This window comes from Megalobrama amblycephala, linkage group LG6 (assembly GCF_018812025.1).
Source record: "Megalobrama amblycephala isolate DHTTF-2021 linkage group LG6, ASM1881202v1, whole genome shotgun sequence".
Taxonomy (NCBI): Eukaryota; Metazoa; Chordata; class Actinopteri; order Cypriniformes; family Xenocyprididae; genus Megalobrama; species Megalobrama amblycephala.
Window position 1 is genome coordinate 3,734,633 of NC_063049.1, and position 20,649 is coordinate 3,755,281.

General features: G+C 41.9%; 1 protein-coding gene and 1 long non-coding RNA gene across 2 annotated transcripts in view; one reads left to right on the top strand and one right to left on the bottom strand.

Moving 5' to 3' along the window:
* The window catches only part of LOC125269540 (NLR family CARD domain-containing protein 3-like), an 82,955-nt gene extending 71,831 nt beyond the window's left edge, over positions 1-11,124 (bottom strand). Inside the window, exons 1-3 of the mRNA XM_048192426.1 lie at positions 10,960-11,124; positions 10,651-10,735; positions 10,412-10,525 (exon numbers count right to left, since the gene is read on the bottom strand). Of these exons, the coding sequence (XP_048048383.1) occupies positions 10,412-10,525; positions 10,651-10,700 (164 nt within the window). The 5' untranslated portion in view covers positions 10,701-10,735; positions 10,960-11,124. The remainder of the gene's footprint in view (positions 1-10,411; positions 10,526-10,650; positions 10,736-10,959) is intronic.
* Positions 1,101-3,435, top strand: LOC125269687. The gene is made up of 4 exons (XR_007185171.1): positions 1,101-1,262; positions 1,853-1,935; positions 2,074-2,194; positions 3,260-3,435. It is a non-coding gene; the product is annotated as an uncharacterized LOC125269687 (long non-coding RNA).
* Positions 11,125-20,649: the final 9,525 nt, after the last annotated feature.

Below are 20,649 nucleotides of genomic sequence, written 5' to 3' on the forward strand. Positions count from 1 at the left end.
TGTGGTTTGTAAGGACACAAATATCTATAATGACATTTGCATTACAACCAAATGGCTTAAAAACATACAAAACATTTTTCTTTTTTCAATTCAAAACATGCAGAAAGTTGTGTGTGGTGGGTAGGTTTAGGGCTAGGGGAGGGGGGATGTACAATAAATGGGGAAGGGGGGTAATAATAAATGATGTTTTTGGAAAATGTAAATTGTAGAAAGTTTTCTGTGATGGGTAGGTTTAATGTAGAGGGATAGGTTATGCAGTTTGTACAGTATAAAAACCATTATGTCTCTGCATGGTCCCCATAAAACATGAAAACACAGCGTGTGTGTGTGTCTGTAGCAGAAACACAGATGTGCACTATTACAGCTCTTACAGTCAGTTATGCTGTACATGTACTGTAAGTAAAGTGTCTGATTGAGAAATGTGTACAACATAGTTAAAATTAGTGAACTATGGTCTTGGAACATATATTTAGTAGAGTGACATTTTGAGCTGCTGTATGTTAAAATCTTTGCCATGGTTTCAAGCCGAACATATTCCACTGTCCATGTTTTGTTGAACTTGTAACAATATCCCAAGGACAAGTTAGTCCTAATGCTACCCTAAACCTAACCCAACCCATTATCCTTAAAGTAAATGATAACCGGCACAAAACCCTGGTTGTATGCATAAACTTGACATAAACTGTAAACTTGTCACTCAAATATGATTGGTTGAATGAAATGCAGGATTAACAATGTAAGCAGGCAGTGTCATTTTATAAACTGCTTCAAGTGACCCTGATATTGTAATAAGTACATAAATGAATGAATGAATAAACTAATAAATAAAACATTACAAAACAAACATTAATAAAAATATTTATTTTGTCTTACATTTTAACTGAATATTGACATTTACATTTATAAATGACTTTTTTATTAATAAAAATAGCCTGTCATATTATTAATTGATAAATTAAATTATGAATGGGTAAATCAGCACAGCATAAAACTGCAATGAGAACATTGTTTTTTGATATTATTTGATTTGATATTAGGCTATTAACTTTTCAAACATTTCGTATTTTTATTTTATTATTATTATCATGTTATAGGCTTCAGCTAACTTTATTAGAGATCATTATTTAATAGAATTCAAACTGGTTCGAATTCCTATTTCCGGCCCTTTAAATTTAAAAGTAGGCGCGCGGAAAAGGCGCCTAAACAGCAGAGAGGATCGGCTGGAGAATTGACGGTTGAAAACTGCACAAAGTAAAGTCAAGGTAAGACTTCATAAAAAATAATGGATTTAAACAATGTTTTTATGTTGTTGGCGATTGCTTCGTTATATTTGATTGGAGTATTTATGTGATATTAAAGTTAGCTAATGATTACTTAAATCGTTAGCAAGCAAACACATAGGTAAGGCTATTTGAATTTAAATTACTTCATTTCAACTTTTGCTATCTCTGGATTTTCAGGATTTTATTTTTAAAAAAATATGAATGTTTATGTAGAAGATTTGTAGTTTGTGTAGGCTACAATGATTAAGTGACCGGACATAGTAATTTGCTATGTTCGCGCTGTTTACATTTTTCTTATGATACGGCCAGTAGATCAAGACTGATTAGTTCATTGTTTTTAACTATTTTATGTAATATCTCGTGAATAACGTTGATTAGTTCACCTCCGAGTCTTTTGAACCGAGTCTCTTTCGTTCATTCACGTCACGTGACGGCATACATTCAGTTAACGTTAGTTTGGTTTTACTTAAGTAACATGATATACAGTTAAGTCCCATGTAGCCCAGTTAAACTGTAAATCCAGTGGTCAATAATACTGAAGTGATACATTGTCTGTCTCCTCAATGTAGATCCTCCTGCTGTAAAAACCAGCATTGACCAGCATGAATTCCCTTTCACTCACTGTTTCCCAACCTGCAGTCGGTTCAGCACGGTACTGTAGACAAGTGTTTTTACTTATGCTTTATTATGGCATAACAGTAAAATAAAATTATGACTATAATTCAATTGGACATTCATCTATGTATTCATTGTACATTATACTGCACTAACTAATTTTATTACTTGTCAGAAACATCAGGCTCACAGCAACAGATTAAGAAGAATCCTGCATCAAAAGATGACTTCAACTTGCATGTGAGACAGAGTGAGAAGAGAAAAAGAGGAATGAAGATGGACTGTCTAAGAAACCTGTAAGTCAGTTACACTGTCTATTTTGCTATATGTGTGTATTAATTTGTATTATACTACGAGGATGTTGAATGCTTGAATTAGAGCTACGATAACCGCAATACCGCAGTAATGAGATGCCTACCGCGATGTTGAGGCCATCACCACCATCACCGCACCGTTTCTATGGTAACCAAGAGCTCCTGAACTCATCAGATTCATGCGGCTGCGGCTTGTTTGTAGTATCGGCGAAAAGAATTTCTTGAACATCTGCGAAAATGTTAAAGTATGTAAAATAGTGGCTGAACTTAAACATATGCTTTTATTAAAACTGGTGCTCTGCTGTGCCAAGGGACATTTCGAAACATTTCACCAGTTACTTTCGTTTACTGCATAGACCTTTATGTCCTATAAATGTGTCATATTCGTATTTGTGTGACAGTCCACGCAGCTTTCAGTGGGCAGGGCTATTGGCATTATTAATAAAGAAACATGAATGAATGAGAAAGTAAAGAGCAGGACGTGGTTGATATTAAAAATAAAATTAAATACTGGCAGGATGTTTCTATGCGCATACTCTGAGTGTAAGACGGACAAGCATTGAAGCCTCTGTTTGCGCGTCTAATTGGTCAAATACACCGTGTGAGCCAGAAAGTGAGCTAATGTATATCACACAAAAAGCAAAGTGCAAACTATTCTCAAGAGACAAATTTCAGCATAACATGCTGATAACGGTAGGCTATCCTAACTGTCTTAATTTATTCCTTTATTTATTTTGTGGACCATAAATATAGTAAAACAAATGAGAAGAATAGTATTTCGTGTTAAACAGGTTGGTTTTTAAAATGCATCTAAGGGTGCTTTCACACTTGGTTCGATTGCCTGGACCGAACGCGAGTTCAATTGCTCTCCCCTCTCCCTGCGCCCACTGGACTGTGTTCACATTATATTATTTGGGTCCGAACCACGGTTCGTTTTCGTCATCAAACCAGCAGCTGTTGACTACGTTGCTTAATAACGATGGCACAGGAGAAGTCGGCAAAATGCATAACGTTGCTCTCCTCCCTATTTTTGTTTTTGAACCGTAGGTTTTGTTCATAACGGAACTTGCATCTATCTCCCACGAATGTAGAATGCTGAAGGCGAGCAGAAATGAGAAAAGTTATGCTACAGCTCTCTGTTTGCAGCACGTCAGTCACGCTCGTCGGGAAAGTGAGTGAAACACACACACAAACACACATTTTTATAAAATAATACGGCATTAATAGCGGTTCACTTCCACAACTTGGTGCGTTTGCATTTATATCAGAAGCGAACTGTACCTGTAACTGTTTTTTTTGTTTTGTTTGTTTCATCCTTTGGCTAGCATTACAATATATGATTACGCTCTTATTTCTGCGAATGCTTTTAAACCATTTAAGCGCACCAAAAGAGAAAAAGAGAACGCACTGTCTTTGAATGTCCTGTCACACACACGACGCACAGAAAGACATGAACCAGTATAGTGAGCATGGACGGCCCACCAGTATCGAGTTCTCTGTCATGCTTGAAGAAACAATAACACACACGATAATGTCAAAAATGTCAGTTTTGTTAAATATCACCAATGGAGCAGCCTTAAATGAGTTAAAGTCCCCGTGAACCGGAAGTGCAAACGTCTTTTCTCCAGTGTTGTGACATATTTCCAAGCGAAACAGAATATTGAATAGAGGGCAGAGTTTTAATTTAACGCTCCTCCTCTCCGTCTCTCGCTCATAGCAGACTAAGGGTTGGGGGGGAGTGGTTTTATTTTATCAGAGAAGGAGCACCATTTCAGACCAGAAGTAACATTTCAGATTTTGATTAAAGATTACCACGACAAACAATTTTTTTCGGTGTATTAACTTGCATGGATTAATTGTTCACCACAAGACTAGTAATATGCACTAACAAAGTAAGTAAGGTCAATTTTGTTTTTTTTATGTCGTCTTGAAATGAAGTCTTAATTGAAAAGTAAATGAGTTGTGAGAAAGTGGACATCAGTAGCTGTATTAAGACCCGGGTATACTTCACTTTCCGCGGCCAGACGCATCTCACGTGCAGTCTTGTCTGCGCATCTTTCAAAGTATACTCAACTACAGATGTGCGTGGATGACCGAGTTCAACACATGCAGTACAATTTAATTCACGAATCGTGCCATCAACGGGACTTCGCTGGGTAGGATCAGAGAATAAAAATAGTGCATCCACCATCCACCACACAGTCTTGAAATTTGGCCTGCACACGGACGAGGTATGCAGACATCCGTGAGCCCTCCAGATGACGAACATTACGTCATGCAGACGGTGCACGAACGTGGCTTTAGTTTCAGTGAGACTGTCCTTATTTCATAAAAACATGCCATTAAAAAGTATTTAAAATATACTCTTTATGTTGTTTTTATTTTAGAGATTAACTGTGACATTATTACATAATAATATGTATTATTAAAAACTTGACTATAACATTACATTTAGATCTATTGCATTATATTTAGATAGTGGCATGAAAGGTTGCAACTTTGAATGAGCATTGTAGCTGATCACAGTCATGTTGAGTGTATGTAAGCAGTGATCTCATCATTGAAACTCGAATTCTGCTCACTAACAAATACGTTCATCGTAACTAACAGTGCAAACACAATGTAAATAAGAGGTTTGTTGATTATAATGGGAGTTTTGGTGTGAGTTCAAAACATTTTCAACATTTCAACATTTTGTCTGTCTCTTCCTTATCCCGAGGTTACCATAGTCAGCAGGATCCCCTCCAAATCCAGATCAGATGGTGGACCTGCATCTTGGCATGACCACGACGCAAGCCTAAATGTCAACGAAGACCATGTCAACTAGACAAGCCAGACAGATCCCCTGTGAGAACTTCGTTGACAGCCATCGGCAAAGATCCTCAGCAAAGACCACAAGAACCAGACAAGTCCTCTGCACAGACCCCTACGGCTAGCTTCAACTCTATGCCGGCGTGTTGTATCTTGATCTTCAAACTGATGGAACCATATGAAATATTCTAGATTATACCAATCCACAATCTGACTTGTGTTGCTGCCTGAATCACATCACACCATATTCGTTCATTGGCCAGAGGAGAACTGGTCCCTGACTGAGCCTCTTTTGGGTTCCTTACCCCTGTTGCCTTTGGCTTGCTAAGTTTGGGACACTTAATATTCAGCAATAATATTGATTTGATTGCACTGACACTATCATATGAGAACTGAACTGAGCTGGACAATGACATCACTGTTTTTTGCAGAGCTGCTTTATAACAAATTGAACTGATTTCATAATTGATTAACTTTATACAGCTATTGAACAGAACTGAATTAAAACATACTGACTTCAGCTGAACAATGACACTATTTCTTTTAGAGCTGCTTTACAGCAGAATTGAACTGGAATAATTGAATCATTCTCCTGTTTATGCCTGTAAAGCTGCTTTGAAACAGTCTATAAAGTGTTAAATTAAAGGTGACTTGACTTTTGAAATAGCCTGATCTGGTAAACAGTAATGCGTTGTCAAAATGTCACCATTCTAGGCAGCATGTGGGCCACATGAGGATTTTTATTTTAATCCACTAGGGTTAAAATAAAAATATACTGTGGCCCACATTAGGGTCAGTTCTGGTTTATTATTTGGTTTGTTATTGGCTTACGTGTGGCATGATTGTGGCTTTATTGTGGCCCAGATCTTTCAAACAGGAGTGGACCGCTCATCATGCCATCATTCAACGCAGTATGTGGGCCAGAGCGAGGTGTTGGATCTGGGCCAGAATTAAAATGAACTGTTGCCCAGATTAGGGCCAGTTATGCTTTATTTGTATTGCTTATGGCTGACATGCGGCATTGGTATGGCTTGCTTGTGGCCCAAATCTGGCCAACAGGAGTGGTCCGCCTAAGTGCCATCATTCCATGTGGTATGTGGGCCAGAGCAAAGGGGTTGGATCTGTTGCACACTTGACACTTTCATGTGGCCCACATTTGGCAGGAATAATGGCACTTGGGCGGTCCGCTCCTGTTTGCCAGATTAGGGCCACAAGCAAGCCACAGTTATGCCGCATGTCAGCCATGAACAAAACAAATGAAGCAGAACTGGCGCACATCTGGGCAACAGTTCATTTTAATTCTGGCCCAGATCCAACACCTCGCTCTGGCCCACATACCGCATGGAATGATGGCACTTGGGCGGTCCACTCCTGTTGGCCAGATTTGGGCCACAAGCAATCCATACCAATGCCGCTTGTCAGCCATAAACAAATCGAATAAAGCAGAATTGGCCCACATCTGGGTAACAGCAAGGTGATGGATCTGGGCCAGAATTCAAATGAACTGTTGCCCAGATGTGGGCCAGTTCTGCTTCATTCGTTTTGTTTATGGCTAACATGCGGCATTACTGTGGCTTGCTTGTGGCCCTAATCTGGAAAACGGGAGCGGACCGCCCAAGTGCCATCATTCCTGCCAAAAGTCAGCCAAATGAAAAGTGTCAAACTTGCGCCAGATCTGGGCCACAAGCAAGCCATACCAATGCCGCATGTCAGCCATAACCAAAACGAATATAGCAGAACTAGCCCACATCTGGGCAACAGCAAGGTTGTTGGATCTGGGTCACAATCAAAATGAACTGTTGCCCAGATGTGGGCCAGTTCTGCTTAATTCGTTTTGTTTATGGCTGACATGCGGCATTACTGTGGCTTGCTTGTGGCCCTAATCTGGAAATCGGGAGCGGACCGCCCAAGTGCCATCATTCCTGCCAAAAGTCAGCCAAATGAAAAGTGTCAAACTTGCACCAGATCTGGGCCACAAGCAAGCCATACCAATGCCGCATGTCAGCCATAACCAAAACGAATATAGCAGAACTGGCTCACATCTGGGCAACAGCAAGGTTGTTGGATCAGGGCCAGAATCAAAATGAACTGTTGCCCAGATGTGGGCCAGTTCTGCTTAATTCGTTTTGTTTATGGCTGACATGCGGCATTACTGTGGCTTGCTTGTGGCCCTAATCTGGAAAACGGGAGCGGACCGCCCAAGTGCCATCATTCCTGCCAAAAGTCAGCCAAATGAAAAGTGTCAAACTTGCGCCAGATCTGGGCCACAAGCAAGCCATACCAATGCCGCATGTCAGCCATAACCAAAACGAATATAGCAGAACTGGCCCACATCTGGGCAACAGCAAGGTTGTTGGATCTGGGTCACAATCAAAATGAACTGTTGCCCAGATGTGGGCCAGTTCTGCTTAATTCGTTTTGTTTATGGCTGACATGCGGCATTACTGTGGCTTGCTTGTGGCCCTAATCTGGAAATCGGGAGCGGACCGCCCAAGTGCCATCATTCCTGCCAAAAGTCAGCCAAATGAAAAGTGTCAAACTTGCACCAGATCTGGGCCACAAGCAAGCCATACCAATGCCGCATGTCAGCCATAACCAAAACGAATATAGCAGAACTGGCTCACATCTGGGCAACAGCAAGGTTGTTGGATCAGGGCCAGAATCAAAATGAACTGTTGCCCAGATGTGGGCCAGTTCTGCTTAATTCGTTTTGTTTATGGCTGACATGCGGCATTACTGTGGCTTGCTTGTGGCCCTAATCTGGAAATCGGGAGCGGACCGCCCAAGTGCCATCATTCCTGCCAAAAGTCAGCCAAATGAAAAGTGTCAAACTTGCGCCAGATCTGGGCCACAAGCAAGCCATACCAATGCCGCATGTCAGCCATAACCAAAACGAATATAGCAGAACTGGCTCACATCTGGGCAACAGCAAGGTTGTTGGATCTGGGCCAGAATCAAAATGAACTGTTGCCCAGATGTGGGCCAGTTCTGCTTCATTCGTTTTGTTTATGGCTGACATGCGGCATTATTGTGGCTTGCTTGTGGTCCAAATCTGGAAAACAGGAGCGGACCGCCCAAGTGCCATCATTCCTGCCAAAAGTCAGCCAAAAGAAAAGTGTCAAACTTGCGCCAGATCTGGGCCACAAGCAAGCCATACCAATGCCGCATGTCAGCCATAACCAAAACGAATATAGCAGAACTGGCCCACATCTGGGCAACAGCAAGGTTGTTGGATCTGGGCCAGAATCAAAATGAACTGTTGCCCAGATGTGGGCCAGTTCTGCTTCATTCGTTTTGTTCATGGCTGACATGCGGCATTATTGTGGCTTGCTTGTGGTCCAAATCTGGAAAACAAGAGCGGACCGCCCAAGTGCCATCATTCCTGCCAAAAGTGGGCCAAAGGAAAGTGTCAAATTTGCGCCAGATCTGGGCCATATCAATTTTGCTATCTGGGGTTTGTAGCGATAGATCTGAAAGACGCATACTTTCATGTATCCATCCATCCTTCACACAGGAAGTTCCTCAGGTTTGCTTTCGGGGGCGAAGCTTACCAATACAGGGTTCTTCCGTTCGGCCTATCCCTCTCACCCCGCACGTTCACGAAGTGCGTGGATGCAGCGCTGGCTCCGCTGAGACTCCAGGGCATCCGCGTGCTGAACTATATCGACGATTGGTTGATACTAGCTCAAACAGAACAATTGGCAGTTCAACATCGAGATGTTGTTCTGTCGCACATGAAAAGGCTTGGGCTGAGGCTCAACGCCAAAAAGAGTGTGCTGGTCCCGAGTCAGGTTGCAAACTACTTAGGTGTAATCTGGGATTCCACCACGATGCAGGCGCAGTTGTCCCCTGCTCGTGTGAGTTCCATTCTCGGGGCCGTGAAAGGGGTGAAATTAGGCCAGTCACTCACTGTAAAACAGTTTCAGAGACTGTTGGGTCTGATGGCAGCTGCGTCCAACGTCATTACTTTTGGCCTCCTGCACATGAGACCCTTACAGTGGTGGCTCAGGACCAAGGGGTTTTCCCCGAGGGGAAATCCTTTTCGCATGATCAAAGTCACGCGGCGATGCCTTCGTGCTCTGGTCATGTGGAAGAAGCCTTGGTTTCTAACCCAGGGACCCGTGCTGGGGACTTCTGGTCGTCGTGTAATGCTTACGACAGATGCTTCCCTCACGGGCTGGGGGGCGATCATGAGTGGTCGCTCGGCGCAGGGTCTTTGGGAGGACCATCAGCTCTCCTGGCACATAAATCGGCTGGAGATGATGGCGGTGTTTCTTGCACTGAAACACTTCCTCCCAGACCTGAGAGATCACCATGTGTTGGTCCGTACGGACAACACTGCGGTGGTCTCGTACATCAACCATCAGGGGGGCTTGCGGTCTCGCCTATTATCAAAATTGGCCAGTCGCATCCTCCTCTGGTCCCAGGGAAAGCACCTCTAGGGCTGGATGCCATGCTACAGACGTGGCCGAGGCTGCGTCTGTATGCGTTCCCCCCAGTCTCAATGCTCCCGGGAGTTCTGGAGAAGGTTCGCCAGGAGAAGGTCGACCTAATATTGGTGGCCCCTTAAAAAAAAATTCAACTAATTGCATTTAATATGAACTTAATCTGTGATATATTTAAAATTAATTACAAATAGAATGCACTTAAGCGGCTGAAAACATTATATTTAATTCACACTTAAGTGTATTAACAACTGATATTAAAATATATTTTATTTCACATTAATTGCTTATCAGTACATTAAGCAGTGCACTTCAACTATATTTTAAAGATACTAGAAGTAATTATGAAGGTTATCATAAAGTTGTATTAAAGTACCACTTAAGTTGTTCAAAAAAATCACTCAAAAATTCAACTTATTGCATTTAATATGAACTTAATCTGTGATACATTTGAAATTAATTACAAATAGAATGCACTTAAGCGATGAAAACATTACATTTAATTCACACTTAAGTGTATTTATAACTGATATTAAAATATATTTTAGTTCACATTAATTGCTTGTCAGTATATTAAGCAGTGCTCTTCAACTATATTTTAAACATACTAGACGTAATTATGAAGGTTATCATAAAGTTGTATTAAAGTACCACTTAAATTGTTCAAAAAAATCATTCAAAAGTTCAACTTATTGCATTTAATATGAACTTAATCTGTGATACATTTGAAATTAATTACAAATAGAATGCACTTAAGCGATGAAAACATTACATTTAATTCACACTTAAGTGTGTTCTTTTTAAGTATATTATTTGTGCAATAATTACACTTTATAAAAGTATACTAAAGTGCACTTTTTTTTCACAAGGGCTATCTCTTGTAGAAAATACATGATAATATAGAATGTCATACTATAATCATGTTTTTATAGAAATGTTATACCTGAGGCCAGTCCGTGTATCTCCACTCTTAAAATTCATTGGATGACCCATAGACACATCACTCTTCATAGACACACAGCTGGGCTCTGGTTCTGATCTCTTCTGATGAACTGAGCTAAAACAGAACATCATTCATGATTACAATCATCTTAAGATAATATGCATTAAAAAAACAAAAAAAAATCTGTAGACACTCATTTCCTCTACATCATAAAAGGATATGTAAGGTACTCAAAATACCTGTATTGTGGAAAATAATCTTCATTTCTGGATGTTTGTGTGTCGTCCATGATGGATCTGAACAGTTTGATCTCCACCTCTGACTCTAGACGGAAGTGACAAACAATCACAGAAACTAAAGTAATCAAACAGCTTTTATAACTCATCTGAATGATCTTGAGCTGGAGAAATAGATCACCATCACTCAAATACATGAAGTTAGTCACATGTAAACACAAATGCTCTTTAGATTTTTACACAATCACAGTCAGCATTAAACACAAAAGAAACATTGTTCATTTTCTTTAGGTTGAAGAATATCATACATACCGATTCACAGAAATCCTACAGCTTTTCCATCGAGTAGAAACACATAAATTCCTGCCTAAACTTTTATAATCGACTCTATTACAGTTTTATAGATATTCTGTCTGATAAATGATTAATTCTGTCTGTTTAAAATGGCGAAACATCAGCTCTGAAGATTATTTTCACTTTCATATAGACGGCAGGTGACTGAAAAAGGTGTTGTGCTGAAATCGGTGATCTATCGGAAACTGTCGCCAGGTGTCGCTGTTCAGCAAATGTTCGCGCGAGAGCGTGATGATGTGCAGTGGGCAGACGCTGAAGCGAAATGATACTGTAAAATATGTTTTATGTTTAAAAAAAAACCCGTCTAAGGTAGATATTGTGGCGAGCATAGACATGATTGTATAGAGAATAAATTAAACATTAATGCTGCGCTGTTATTGACTGATGCTGGACGATATACAAAGAATGGTTTCGTTTTAATATATTCTCGTTGTCTGATACACAGTATTATATTTATTCTTATTACTTTCAACTAGAATTACCCAATAATGTTGGAGATCCTATAGTTATATTTGATATTTTTATATATAGTTTTATATTGATCAATCTATAGGGTCACAGAATCTGATGGGTTAAACATTAAAAAATACCACAGTAATTTTTATAGTAAATACTGTAGTGTTTTTGAACCATACTACAGTAAAGTACTTGAATTAATTTGTTGTGTTAATTCTATAGTTGCTGTGGTAATATAACAACTATAGTAATATAAACAAATTACTTTACCCAATACTGTACCAAGTTTTCTACTACTATAGTACAGTGTTTCTCAAACTTTTTCTGCCATTCCCCACTTTGGAGGTAGGGAAGGGTTCCGAGCCCCACCTGTCCCCAATCGCCCCGACAAAATGGTAATAAACTAGGCTTTAAGTTTAACTATTAAAAATTATTAAAATGTATGTCATTAACATCACTTTTTAAAAAAAAAAAACATGACATGAAATAACTCATTTAACAGTATTAAAAACTTTCAAATAGAGATAATAAGTGCAACTGTATTATCACTTTGCATGAAGACTTAAATAATAGTAAATAATAAAATAATAAAATAATAGTAATGCAATTGTTACATTTTGTCTCTGATAACATCAAATTCAGAGAAAATTAAAGTGTGGACTAGTTGTGCTTTGCTTAATCTTTGTTTTTGTTAGCAAAAAGAACAAACAAAATTTACAAAAAAATGATCATCTTATTCACTATTTTAGTGGCTGCAATGAGCCTGTTTTGTAGTACACATCTTTTCAAAGCGAGGTTTTAGGCTTGATACTGCCACTCTCAAGTCATGTTCAATCTTAAGATGAGATCTGTATTTTGTTTTCAGCAAAGCAACAGCTGAAAATCCCATCAGAGATAAGATGTAGCAAAGGGGAGAAGAATGGTTAGACTCCTCTACCCAATGAGTGGATACTCTTTCTCCACTCCAAGCCAGAATTCACTCAGTGTCTGAACTGGAAACCTCAGCCTAAGAGTGGAGTTGCTCGTCATCTCAACGAATTGGTCCTCTTCTGCAGGGCTGAAATCTGCAGGTGCTGCAGATAAAATATTAATTTTGACAACAGTCTTTTTAAATACATTATAAATAAATGAACAATATATGATTATAATGAAAAAAGGATCGATAATCCAGTCATACTGGACGCTGTTGTTTGGAAAGTATTTTTTTAACTATTCTGTCAATGTAGAGATGTGCTGTTTGACACATGGGATCACTGTGGTGGCTCCAGAAGTACTGGTTTCAGCAATTTCACTCAGATTCTCAAAGGCATCAGTACTTCTTTGATCAAGGTGTCTGCCCCATGCCTCGAGCTTTCGGATGAATGCAGTGATCTTGTCTGCTAGGTGAGGTAGATGCTTGTCTCTGCCTAGAAGTTGAATATTAAATTCGTTCAGCTTTCCAAATACATCACTAAGATAGGCCAGTTTCATCAGAAATTGTTCATCACTGAACTTGCCTGCAGCGTCATACATGTGTTCCTCTTCCAAAAAGGCCCCAATCTCCGCTCTAATCTCAAAAACTCGCGACAACACTTTGCCTCGGGACAGCCACCTTGCCTCGCTGTGAAATAAAACACCTGTATGATCAGCTCCCATCTCCTCATAAAGTGCGGAGAACATTCGCGCTTTCAAGGGTCGGGCTTTGATGAAATCGACCACGGCCACAACGTCCGTCAAGACCTTGTTTAGTTCGGGGCTGAGCTGCTTTGACGCGAGCGCCTCCCTGTGAATAACACAGTATGTCCATTGCGCTTGTGGAGCGACCCGCTTTATAAGTGCCTGCAGTCCTTTCCTTCTTCCTGCTATGGTCTGAGCACCATCGGAGCAAAAGCCTAAACAGTTTTCCCATTTCAGATCATGTTCTATGAGATAACTGTCAAGAATCATAAAGAGTTCATCAGCCGTCGCCCTAGTTTGGACATATTTGCAAAACAGCAAACCCTCTCTCAGTGACTCAGAATATACAAAGCGGACATATGAAATGAACAAACAATCTTGATTGCTGACAGTAGCCTCATCTACTTGCAGTGCAAATCCTGTCTCTGAGTTTTTCCATGAGTTGGTCCTCAAGATCATCTGAAATGTTGTGTATTCGTCGTGCAACTGTGTCGTTTGACAGAGGTATAGCTTTCAGTTTGCCGGCGCTTGTCTCATCCAGCATAACTGACACCATGTCCTGAGCAGCGGGAAGAATGAGCTGCTCGGCTATCATATGTGGTTTCTTGCACTGGGCAATCCTGTACGCAACTTTGAAAGACGCCATTTGTGCATTTCTATTAACTTCTGTAGATTTTAGCATTCGACTTTCCTGCTGACGGTATTCTGAGAGTTTTCTTTGGAAGAAGTCAACCGACTTGTTAACGTGTTCGGGATGTTTTGTCTCTAAAAGTCGTCTTAATTTGTTGGGCCTCATGCTATCTGCTGCTAATGTTTTGAGGCAGAGAACACACACAGGTCTCTCATCGGCCCCCACCGCACCAACTGTAAACCCAAGACCAAGATATGCCTCATCATAGTTTATTTTCGCTGGCTTTTTGGTTGATCAGGTCCACTGTCTGTCTTGGTTTTCTCTGCTGGTGTCGAATAAGTTTTCTTATCATTCCATGTCACAAACTTATCCATTGCTACCTTTTATAACCGCTACTGCCTCTCCACATTAAAGCTTGTGTTCGCTTCAATTAACATGCCGACGTTAACGTTAAATTATTCTCGTAGACTACTATGGTTCCACGTGACATTTTCTTTGCAGTCTAATGTTGTTTTAAGTAAGGCTTGCATTTAAATGTGTCGCTGTTTTGACTTTAGTGTATGGTCAATAAATAAAGGAATTAATGGAGATGAATAATTAATAGAGACAAAAATGACCAAATTTCCTCCCGTTTGTTGTGCCCCACTTGTCATGTCTTTATTCCCCACCAGTGGGGCGCGCCCCACACTTTGAGAAACGCTGCTATAGTATAATCCACGTTAGGCCTGGGACACTCTTGACATTTGTCAAATCTTAACTGATTGTAAAGCTGTAGGTGTCACAAATCCTGTCAGTTCCGGACTACATTTCCCATCATCCCCCCTGTCAATCACATGCACTCACTCCACCTATCACCTGTTGCCACATCCACCCTAGCACACCACACTGATCACCACACCCAGCTGCAGCTCATTATCAGGACTATAAAGGACTCACACTCACACCACCAGTTTGCGAAGTCTTGATTACCCAGTGTGTCATTTCTGAGCGTTTCCTTGTTTCCTGTCTGCCTGTGTTTGATCTTGCCTGTTCCTGTTTATTGACCCGTTGCTGCCTGTCCTGACTCTTGCCTTGTATACTGTTCTGTGAATGATATCCACTTGCCTCGATCTACTGCCTGTACCCTGACTACGTTTCTGCCTGTTCCTTACTGTTCCTGTTTGCCCCTGATCGACCCAGCCTGTACGACCACTCATGTTATTAATAAAAAGCTTGCATATGGATCTCTGCCTCAGTCCCGCTATGTTACAGAAGACTTCGCCGCCACTACGATCCAGCAGCTTCCCCGGAGAGCATCTGCATGGTATGGACATTACGCAATTGTTATTGTGGAGCTCGCAGGGCACACGATCGTTAGAGGAATATGTGCAGGAATATTTGGACATTTCTTACCTCTCTGATCTACCGGACTGTGCTTTGATTGACTTCTTCTGTGATGGCGTCAACCAACCTCTCCAGGATAAACTAAGACGAGAGGGACCGCGTTCATCACTCAGCAGCTTTATGGACTTTGCTTTGTTGTCTGTTGGTTCTCTGTTTACTGTGGGGGTCACAGAGGAATGCGACACCATGGTAGATCACGTAATGGCCGCCGCGCCAAGGAACACGCACAAGATGGTGGCTACCGTCACAACAACAACAGTTAATTTCCCAGCTGATCGCCCAGAGCAACGCCACGTCTCCGCTGATCGCCCAGAGCAACGCCACGTCTCCGCTGATCGCCCAGAGTCACGTCACGTCTCTAGATCAGTCAGGGAGTGGAGTGGTTTGCATTCCAGTGTGGCTGATCAACGGCTTAAAATAGAACCGACACCCGACCCGCACCCGAAATCAAATCAGTTTAGCCAATCACATTATAGACACACTTTTTTTCAATTTTTTATTGCCAGGTCATACAGAAGTTATTACAAGGCCTTTGGCCTTAACACAAGGACAACCTCAGCCGAAGTTGTCAAAAAGCCGGTACATAAAGAACATGGCTGACGTTACCACAAAACTGAGTAATGCAATTTCGTCTTGCCTACATCAGACAATTTCGGGTTCAAACACGCCCTGCAGACCACACATAGGCTACTTAACAGTGTTAAAATAAACAATAACAACAACAGTGTAGGCTATGTGATAGGCTACTTTTAAATGAAAGAAAAGTCCAGTTGTATGCGAATCCTAACAAACGCTACATACACTGGCCTGTGAATTATGCTACTTAACCATACAGCCTAGGTATAGGTTACAATTAGGGCTGAGACGTGAAACTGTCCCGTTTACGAATCCAAGATCTAATGGGGGCAATTTTGGCCTACCTTTTGCCGTGCGAGGGGATTAGATCCTATTTGTGGTGTGGTGTTTTAAATTGCTGTGTAAAAAAAGCACATCGTCCACTGTGGACGGTTTCAGCTGACTCCTCCACTCTTGGATAACGTATCCAGCACAAGAGAAGTCTCGCTCACTTGCAGCGCTGGATGCAGGGATGGCGAGGATAGACCTCGCAATCTGGGCAATATTAGGGAAAATGTGAGCATGGTCTTGCCACCATGACAAAATGTCAAAATGGTCATCTTTTGGCGTTTTGTGATCGATGTAAGCAGCCACTTCGTCCTGATACTGCGGAGCCTCATCACTGGAATCTTCTACGTCTGATAAAGTGTCCGCCGACACTCGAACTCGCTTCTCCGGTGGGGGGTGGTGGCACTGCTCCTCAGGACTTCCACACTTATCCTTAAGGTCTATAATAAATGTAAACAAACATTGTAGTGCAATAATTTTATGGACGTGACATTTGCAGTCAAAACTCGAAATATAAATTCTCAGAAAATGCATTTAATACCAATAGCTATATTGAAACGTCTGTTTATATATCCATACACCCCTTAATAGAGGAGTCCAGACATTAGAAAAATATCAGTATACACATGCGTTTTATATTTAATATGAGGGAAATACACATGCCTACGTGACACAAAAAATCTGTAACTTTTAGGTGGCAAAACATTTTTCGTTCGCTCAAATCCCGCTCCGACATTATATATTTCTCTGTACTGTAGGCTATTAGGCCTCTACGTGTGGTAGCCTAGTCATTAAAGAAAACGATTTTCACAATTATGTTTAAAAAAAAAAAATAAATAAATAAAAAATAATAATAATAATAATAATAATACATATATATATATATATATATATATATATATATATATATATATATATATATATTTCATCTATGTTGATTATATGAGAAGTGAAAAGAGTAAGATCATGAGTTGCGCAATATGTCGGGAGACAGAGTGGGCAGACATTATTTTGACCACTTCATTAAGTTTCTTATTGTATAAAGCCTTTCTTTAAAGTGAATTTCGTTTTGTATTAATTGTATCTTAATTTTAATCAATGTTTTATCAACCAATTGCCTGGATTTAATAAATAAGAAGTAAATATAGCAGGCAATATAATCAGGACACGGAGCGGAGGCGCCGGCGCGTGAACTGGAGCTAGTCTCATAAATTAACCGAAACTCAGGGTATAAGCTACATGCCTCACAGACCTGAGAAATATATAGAAAGCTTGAAATGTGTACTTTTAAACAAAACAATTCAAAACGAAATAAAACAGACTGCTCTCTGCTTATGTAATCTGTATGAAATGTGCATTTCTCTCTGGCGTGTTCACTACTGCGAAGATCGCGAGTCAGCATCGTTAACTTCATCTTTGCAGCCGACACAGAAAACACTTGTTTATTAATAAACAATTGAAATGTGTCCTGGCAATATTTGACATATTCATAATCATTAGGCTACTTTTGCCGGTTCTTTGTGACATTTTTCATGAACGCGTCACCATCGCTCAATAGTTAATATTGTTCTTTGGTGTTCAGTTTATACAGGTTTTTCAAATGTTATTTAATAAAAATAAATTTTTCCCCTCAAAATCTCACTTTTATTTTCACTCATTCAACCCCCCTGTGGCTGTGTTTGCATTAATACTGACCTTTCACAAGGCGCCGCATCTCACTGTGCACGCTTGCCACTTCACTACTGTCAGCAAGTAGCTTCATACTTTTCAGTTTAGGATGCAGGAACATTGCAAGTCTGTGTAAACGATGAATGTCGAACTTGTCCTGGAGAATACTGAGGCATTTCTCCTTCAGTGAGGAAATGATCATGCTATCATTTGAAGAAGCTCGCAAGTGGCGTCTGATGCGCTCATACCAAACAATGGTTAGATGGAGGGTCGGGGTTTTCGATGCCTCTAACGCTTTAGTGGCTTCCTTAAATCGCTCCAGGAATGCAACAAAGTCGGAGAGGGCCTCTTCATCCAAGTTTGTGAGGCGGTCAACTTCCCCTCGCTCTTCCAGAAGTGTGCGGATGTCTTCATATTGACTGCTGATAGACTCTAGCATTGTATGCAGGGAATTCCAACGTGTCTCTACAGAGTTTTTAAGAGTCTTTTTCAGGCGAGCCTGGAGGTTGGTCTGCTTGAAATATGTTACCAGTGACTTGGCTGAGTCAATCATTGCAGTTACTTCTTCTCCATACATATCCTCCTGGGATGGTTTGAATGTAGTGTACAGGACAGTATTGAAAATATGGGCAGCGCAGCTCAATCTGGTCACTGTACGCAGGGCCGCAACTATATTTGCGCCCCTATCTGTCACATACACCAGTTTGGAGTAGAATTCATCAATGCCAAATTTACGCAATGCGCTGATGATGGCTGGTTTAATGTTGTCAGCCATTTTACGCAGTGAACTGTCCCACTCAGAGGTACACAGCACTCTTTCGATAAGCTCCCACTTATTGTTAATGTAGTGCAGAGTAACACAAAGGTAGCTGGTTTTTCTGTAATCGTCAGTCCACATGTCCAATGTAACAGCTCCATTACTCCCCTCCAACTGCATTTTAAGTTCTGGGATTAGTTTATGGCGAATCTCCTCTGCATATTTGTTAACACCACGAGAAACCGTCGTAGGGTCAGGCAGTAGTTGTTTAACATCCACATGGCCAGCCTGAGCACCAACATCTATCAACCCTTGTGCTAATGCAAAAAATCCCTCGCCGTGTACTGCATCAAAGGGTCTAATCATTGCATACAAAGTTCACAGACAGCCTGGTTATGGTGTCCTTATCATCTCTACGAGGCACCTTCAGTTCTGTCCCCTTTGAAAGATACTGTTCGATAGAACTGGTGATTAGTTTGTTACCGGCACAGGTATCTGCGTGCTTCCTCAGCGACGAAGTTCCACATTTGCGGCTATCGAAAACGAAAACTTTAAGGCAGGTTTTGCATGCAGCAAAGCCTTTCACAATATTGCTTTCTTCATCTGAGATGACTCCAAATTTCTCCCACACACTGGACTTGAGTTTTGATGAAGTATTGTCGACAACTTTACAGTCTCCTCTAGCTATTTTTTTTTTCAACTCCTCAGGATCCATCTCGACGACTCATGCAGCAGTTCGCGCGGTTGTGATTTTTTAAAAGTGGAATGTGGCCTAGAGACTCCTGGGAGGGCGCGGGCTCAAATAAACAAAAAAAATATTTTACCAACTTGAAATACAGGCATAGTTTTTTAGAAGTGTTCCTAAAAATATGCATTTATTTTTACGTTTGCACGTGACTGTTTTGAACCCGTGTTTAGACCCGTGTTTCCCCCGTGTCCGAACCGACCCACACCCGTATCCGACACAGTTAGATATTTTTCACCCGTTTCAGCCAAATTTGCGGGTCACCCGTCGGGTACCCGCGGGTACCCGAACCCGTGCAGGACTCTGGTCTGCCGGTCGCAACGCTCTCAAGTTCGCCTGTTTCAGCGCTCTCAAGTTCGCCTGTTTCAGCGCTCTCAAGTTCGCCTGTTGCAACGCTCTCAAGTTCACCTGTTGCAACGCACTCAAGCGCCTCGGACGCGATGGACAAAATGGCTGCCTTGCCAGTGCCCACGGGCAAGATGGCCACCCCTGCAATGCGTAGGGATGTAGGGGGCGTTCCAGCCAGTGAGTCCACTCCAGAGCAGCCTGCTCTCCTGGTCAGTCCTGTTTTGGCCCAGAGGGCTGTGCTCACTTTCTATGTTTTGGCTGTCCTGCGTACGTTGAGGAGAAACTCGAACTCTATGGACTTTGGAGCAGTCTGCCAGCCCGAGCAGGCCGCTGTCGTCCCAAACTAGGCCGAGCTCCATGCCAGTTCATTCAAGGCCTGGAGGACGGTCTTGGCCTTCTACTACTTGGCGTTCTTGCGTGCTTGGAGGATGCACTCAAGTTGTATTGACTCTGGACCAGTCTACCAGCCTGAGCCTGCTGCCGCCACTGAGCGGCTCGCTGCCGTTCCAGAACAGCTTGTGGCCATCCCAGGGCTGCTCGCTTTCCCTGATATGGCCACAGAGGCCGTCACCGAGCTGTCTGCTTCCTCGGATATGGACACGAAGTCCCCTTGCTCCACCCTGCTGGCGCCACCTGAGCTCCTTGCCCATCAACCCGCTACGTCCTCCGTTGATTTCCCCAAGAACTTTTTTGGGGGGGGGGGGGGGCAGTAGACCTAGGGGTGGGGAGTTTGTGGGTGGGGTTCCTGCCCGGTCACTGCCTATAACAGCCTCAGAACTATTATGGCAAACTATGGACTGTTACCCACTATGGCCGTTTATGGACCCTGACCTGCCGTGGCCGCCCGTGGCACCTGACCCGCCATGGCCGCCCTTGGTACCTGACTCACCGTGGATACCTGAGTTCCTGGATCTGCATTGGACACCCCGTTCCCATCTGCGTATCCAATGCACCCACCCCCCCTCCCCGGTTGTGCCATCTACGGCGCGAGGACGCGCCTTCCGGGAGGGGGACATTCTGTCACGTATCCAGTCAGTCCCAGACTACATTTCCCATCATCCCCCCTGTCAATCACATGCACTCACTCCACCAATCACCTGT